The sequence below is a fragment of the Periplaneta americana genome, chromosome 14 (genome assembly GCF_040183065.1).
Source record: "Periplaneta americana isolate PAMFEO1 chromosome 14, P.americana_PAMFEO1_priV1, whole genome shotgun sequence".
Classification (NCBI taxonomy): domain Eukaryota; kingdom Metazoa; phylum Arthropoda; class Insecta; order Blattodea; family Blattidae; genus Periplaneta; species Periplaneta americana.
Genome location: NC_091130.1, coordinates 110,671,422 through 110,678,407, shown reverse-complemented (window position 1 = coordinate 110,678,407; position 6,986 = coordinate 110,671,422). Strand labels below are relative to the sequence as shown.

Sequence of the window (6,986 nt, the reverse complement as noted above, 5' to 3'; positions counted from 1 at the left end):
ACAACGTGCTTTCATCGTAGAGACATTTTTGAAAAATGAAGAGTCTGTGATCACCACTCAGGACTCATTTCGACATCGGATGTCACGCTAGGATTCCAAATCGGAATACAATTTTGCGGTGGGTGGCTTCATTTCGTATCACAGATTCAACATTAAAGAAGAAATCACCTGGACGAAATTCTATTGCACTGAGATTGTCCGAGGCTACGGTAAGATCTCGCGCCCTGCGACTTCTTTCTTTGGGACCATTTGAAGGCGTAAGTTTGTAAACATCGATCACATACACTGGACGAACTGAAGACAGCGATTCGTGAAGAAATCGTGGCAATTGCACCAGCTATGACTGTGAAAGTGATGGCGAACATCAGAAAACACCTCGATGCCTGTATTGAAAGCCAAGGACATCGTATGGATAATGTTGTTTTCCATAAATAAACTGCATGTATTGGTGAATATGTTGATAACAATAAATTTTTGATTTGATGAATCTTTACAATTTTCTTGCCATGTGAAATCCATCCGTTCTTTCTGACGCACCCTGTATAACTGTTTTATAAATTCTAACTTTTTAACATTTTTTGACAGCAGGTGTATACACATTAATCTTTAAAATGTAAATCTTTCACCTTAAAATATTTTTTGAATTCAAACATATTTTTTTATAAATTCACAACTTGCCTTGTATGCGATAACAAGGAACTCCCCTTCGTATTTTACATAAAATAACAGTCTGATTTTTCATGTAGTACCCATGGCAACTGATTAAAGAAAACTACGGCCCTTCTACACTACCTTATTCTTTTTATTGCTTTCCTAACCCTTCGTTGATCCTTGCAGCGATTATGAACATATACTGACCTTTACAACCCAATGTATCATGCTGTTACCATTGATTGCAGTTTTATTTTGGACAATTTCTTTGTTAAGAATTTATCAATTGTCAATCATATTTACGCTGATCACTTAGCAAGTCCACACTCGAGTTGATCACCAAAATAAATGATCACTGAAACTGAATGTTGATAATGGTTAGTTTTAAATTTCGAAACAAACTTAACTGTTTATCAATAATAATTTAACTGATATTAGACCAAAATACAGTCCAATACACTGGCACTTTTACTTGAATTATTGATTCCGTATTATTATTTTCGCTTGGTAATATTTATTTTATGACCATCGTGCCTAGGACTGGCGTTACGGAATGCGTTCTGGTTCGAGTCCTCATGGGGCAAGAAGTTTTCTCATGAAATTTCGGCCGTGTATGGGAATGGTGCCCATAAGTATCGTGATGCTGTTAGGAAGCGAGGATAAGTAGGGAAAACCGGTTATGAAAGCCAGCTGTAATGGGTGGATCATCGTGCTAACAACATGATACTTCCATTCTGGTTGGATGATCGTCCACCTCTGCTTCGGCAAGTGAACGTGAGGCCAGCAGCCGGCAGTCGATCTGGGCCATTGAAAGGATGTAGCGCCACAATTCTTCTTCTTCTTCTTCATATTATTATTATTATTATTATTATTATTATTATTATTACAATTAATTAGTACAAATGGGTTTTAGAGAACCAAGAGGTTCATTACCGCCATCGGTCCCTATCCTGAGCAAGGTTAATCCAGTCCCTACCATCATATTCCACCTTCCTCAAATACATTAATATTGAAATTATTCAAACCTGCTTTACAGAGAGATACTACCTGAAAGCCAGATTTGATCAACATTTTAATATTAATCCACCCGTCTACGTCTCGGCATCGTGCTACATGCCCTCCCAATCTCTAACGTGTACACTTGATGTTTCTGATTGTTAAATGAAGAATACAATGCGTGCAGTTCTGCGTTGTTTAACTTTCTCCATGCTCTGTAACTTTATCCCTTATTATTATTATTATTATTATTATTATTATTATTATTATTATTATTATTATTATTATTGGTATTAATACTATTATTTATCTCTGATCGAGGTTCTGGCTGGTATGTATATCTACCTATCAAGCACTACATTTCAGTTTATTATTATTATTATTATTATTATTATTATTATTATTATTATTATTATTATTATTATTGGTATTAATACTATTATTTATCTCTGATCGAGGTTCTGGCTGGTATGTATATCTACCTATCAAGCACTACATTTCAGTTTATTATTATTATTATTATTATTATTATTATTATTATTATTATTATTATTGATATTAATACTATTATTTATCTCTGATCGAGGTTCTGGCTGGTATGTATATCTACCTATCAAGCACTACATTTCAGTTTATTATTATTATTATTATTATTATTATTATTATTATTATTATTATTATTTATCTCTGCTCGAGGTTCTGGCTGGTATGTATATCTACCTATCAAGCACTACATTTCAGTTGACGATATGTGTTAGAGGAAGAACAATTGTTTGTATGCATCTGAAGTCTGATTAGTGGAATATGTAGCTAATTGGCGATGTATGCATTGGAGGGGGAAAGGAACTGACCATCTTACTCCATTATCTCCTGTCCTAGTTGCCTCATGAGTAATGCTTTATTGGTGTTACATATGATGTTCAAACCTGTCTTCCGACAGTTGACTAAGCGACAACATCATTATTATTATTATTATTATTATTATTATTATTATTATTATTATTATTATTATTATTATTATTATTTTATTCATATGGTCATTATTATTCGATTGCAATGGTTTAAAAATTTGAACTGAACATAAAACATGTGGATTATAAACAAAAAAAAAGTGGAGTCATTGTTGCATCATGTGTGGGGATTCACCGATCTGAAATGCAGGAGGAGATAAAGGGTGGCGGGCATTATGAGTTACGTCAGTAACATGTTCATTGTGTCAGCTGGCCATCTCTATTGATTTCAAATAATCATTCTTTTATATCCTACTTCATCTTTCAAACAAATTAATTATATTTTTAAGACCAGGAATCTCTCTTCGAATTATTTGGGTGGGGCTACGCCCCTGGCAGGAGCAGGAAGTGTCTTGCTCCCCTTCCCCGAAGTCGGCACCTATGCACACAGTACTGCTGTATACTGGCGTTCAAAGATATCTGACCTACGATTTTATGATCGTGTATGCGAACTTTCCAACCACGGGATAAGTCAGAACCAACTATATAAAAAAATTGACGAATTTGAAAAAAAAAAGTCCGCTAGTTCTCAATAGGTGGCACCATTATTGGGGCTGTTAAAAAGTGTCGGGAAAAATGATTATGGAGATTAAGCATAAATATTCTTACAATTGACAATACTGACTATTAACTTTGCCATCTATACATAGGAATAATAACTAAAGAAGGCACACTTACTTACTTACTTACTTACTTACTTACTTACTTACTTACTTACTTACTTCCTTACTAGCTTTTAAGGAGCCCGGAGGTTCATTGCCGCCCTCACATAAGCCCGCCATTGGTCCCTATCCTGAGCAAGATTAATCCATTCTCTATCATCATAAACCACCTCCCTCAAATCCATTTTAATATTATCTTCCCATCTACGTCTCGGCCTCCCCGAAGGTTTTTTTCCCATCGACCTCCCAACTAACACACTATATGCATTTCTGGATTCGCCCATACGTGCTACATGCCCTGCCCATCTCAAACGTCTTGATTTAATGTTCCTAATCATGTCAGGTGAAGAATACAATGCGCGTAGTTTTGCGTTGTGTAACTTTCTCCGTTCTTCTGTAACTTCATCCCTCTTAGCCCCAAATATTTTCCTAAGCACCTTATTCTCAAACACCCTTAACCTATGTTCCTCTCTCAAAGTGAGAGTCCAAGTTTCACAACTATACAGAACAACCGGTAATATAACTGTTTTACAAATTCTCACTTTCAGATCTTTTGACAGCAGACTGGATGATAGACGCTCCTGAACCGAATAATAACAGGTATTTCCCATATTTATTCTGTGTTTAATTTTCTCTCGAGTATCATTTATATTTGTTACTGTTGCTCCCAAGTACTTTAATTTTTCCACCTCTTCAAAGAATAAATTTCCAATTTTTGTATTTCCATTTCGTACAATATTTTCGTCACGAGACATAATCCTATACTTTGTCTTTTCGGGATTTACTTCCTAACCTATTTCATTATTTGCTTCAAGTAAAATTCTCTTGTTTTCCCTAATCGTTTGTGGATTTTCTCCTAATATATTCACGTCATCCGCATAGACAAGCAGCTGATGTAACCCGTTCAATTCCAAACCCTCTCTGTTATCCTGTGCTTTCCTAATGGCATACTCTAGAGCAAAGTTAAAAAGTAAAAGTGATAGTGCATCTCCTTGCTTTAGCCCACAGTGAATTGGAAACGCGTCTGACAGAAACTAACCTATATGACTCTGTTGTACGTTTCACTGAGACACATTTTAATTAATCAAACTAATTTCTTGGGAATACCGAATTCAATAAGAATAGAAGGAACACTTACAAAAATAAATTATCAATCACTATTGATTAGTAGGGTCAGGTATCTTTGAACGTCAGTGTACCTTTGGGTGAAGTCTAGGAACATTCAAACAGTTTCTTATTTCTCATCTTCAGACTTTATTGCTTGTCGGATTTAAATAAAAATAGAAAATCTGTTTGTACATTCACTTATACACTTGTGTGTAAAATAAAGCACTTTAAATTTATGGCTTTAAACCCACGAGAGAGAATGTCTCGTCTGGTTTTTCGACTCTCGTCCAGGTATTGTTCTTGCATAGTTGTTGTAAGATGGCGTGGCGTGGTTTTTTAACCGAAGTAGGCGGCGGGAGCAGCAACATGAGGGGCGTAGACAGCTGGAGCAGCGGCAATCAAGGAGGCGGCAGCAGGAACGGCGACAGGGGCGGCAGCAGGAACGGCGACAGGGGCGGCGAGGGCGTGATTGATCGAATGTGCGGTGTAGGAGCTTCCGAAGGGGGCGACGGCGTATGGCAGAGCTAAGGGGGCGACTCCGGCCATGGTGGTAGTGGCCAGAAGCAGGAGGGCGGCGAGGACGAGGATCTGGAAAATAATGAAGTACGGTCAATTACGATATAATTGCACAGGCTTGAAGTCTTTTGACATACCAGATACTGTTAGCACCATGGTGAGAACACGTTAAAATTATCATGGTTTATAGAATAACTCTTCTCGGGTTCTCAGCCAGGTGAGTTGGAGATTTGCTTCCAAGCTTTCGATGGCTAGCTCTGCCAACATCTTCGGGTTATGACTTAATTCCCTGAAGATGATGGTAGAGCTAGCCATCGAAAGCTTGGAAACAAATCTGCAACTCACGTGGCTGACAACCCAAGAAGAGTTTTTCCACATCAAACGCCGGGAAAGCCTCAAGTCATACATCATGATTTATATTAAATATTTCATATTAGCATATTTCATAATATGTAGACATTAATTATAAAACAATATAGTAATATGATATTTTCGGTCCTTAACTTAATAACATGATCAAGTAAAACAGGATTTAAAATATCTCAGTGCATATGTTTTATATGTACTTGCAGTGGAAATAAATAATTGCCATTAAAATACATTTATGTACAGAGTCATTCACGAGGATTTACCGTCCTTTACGGAGCTTATTTCCGAAGACATTCTGAGCAAAAAATGTCATATAAATATGGGTCCTATTCTCAATATTTACAGAGTTACGTTTCGTTATTGGAACGCATTGCTGTGAACGCGTGATCTTGGTTAGCGTGCAGTCAGCAGCCAGCGCGAGCGCTACGGAAATCAAAGATAGCCGTATGCAGTTACGTAGAGCGACGAGTGCCGTTCACAAGCGTGCGGCCAAGTGTACTCAAGCGGACGACGACATTTTTAAAAATGTGTTGTAAACTCTCCAAGACTGTAAATTAGGATGCAAAATTGAACTGCAAATAATTAAGTTCGGTGGAAGTTGTGTAATTTATAATAATTGTTGTGATAAGTGCGTAAGAATAATGTAATTTTCTAGTTCAAAATAGAAGCAACTAAGGAGTTGAACAGCACATTTTTAGCTTCATAATAGTTGCCAATTAAAGAAATGATACTTCTGAATGGTTCATTCTCCATTTGTATTATGCTTTTACCTTCAAACTAAAGAAACAAGTATTTTACAAACAACTTTAGATTAGTGTGACTCTGAAAATATTGAGAATAGGAACTATTTTTATATGACTTTTTTTCTCAAAATGTCTTCCGAAATAAGCTCCGTAAAAGACGGTAAATCCTCGTGAACCACCTTGTAGATTACGGGAAGACAAAGTAATGGTTCTGCGAATGAATATTGAATAAATAGTCAATTTATAATAAAATTAAGAAACACTTTGCGTTAGATTGAAATTCAATTATTGTTCTGTAAAAGAATGATTGTTGTTAAGATTTCATGTGAGGTGTAATTGATTGAATAATCCCTATTTATAATCAATATCAATTTTAAATTTCGTAACATAATTCTGAACATTGCTACATAAGTGTCATTGAATAAAAAAAATCCTCTAAGATAAGTATTTTCATAGTTCACTGAATATTTTGTGGAATTTTACTTAAATGATTTTAAAAATTTTCGACAAAACCTTTTTCACGATTTCACAAATTCTCACCGTGTTCTTGTTGTACATTTTGTTCTTGTGTTGTTGCTGCTGTGATCAGCTTGAGTGTGATCTGTGCAGATCGTACTCTGTTTTTATACCTGCGTCTTCAGTTTGCTTCTGGTTGCCAAGGCACAAAATAGTCGTGAGCTGAATGCACATGACGCTTCGTTTGTTTCACTTCCTTTAGTTGCTAAGGGGATGCATTAGTTTTCTCTTTCAACTGGCATGTTGTAACACGAGGAAGACTTACAGTATGAACCCATTTTAGTCGATGAATTAATTTGTGCTCAACTTCCTATCACAAACATAATTAGGCATGAAAGCTTATTACGATCAATATTCAGACAATTCAAACTGTATAGCATCGGCCAAGATGTACGCAAGCGTGGGTATTCGTTATC

General features: G+C 36.1%; 1 protein-coding gene across 1 annotated transcript; it reads right to left on the bottom strand.

The window, feature by feature from the left end:
- Window positions 1-4,549: 4,549 nt before the first annotated feature.
- Window positions 4,550-6,662, bottom strand: LOC138713666 (angiomotin-like). Its single transcript, XM_069845932.1, has 2 exons — window positions 6,595-6,662; window positions 4,550-5,014 (listed from the first exon to the last, which is right to left on the bottom strand). Exons 1-2 carry the CDS (start codon window positions 6,610-6,612, stop codon window positions 4,763-4,765), a joined length of 270 nt encoding a protein of 89 aa, XP_069702033.1. The 5' UTR covers window positions 6,613-6,662; the 3' UTR covers window positions 4,550-4,762.
- Window positions 6,663-6,986: the final 324 nt, after the last annotated feature.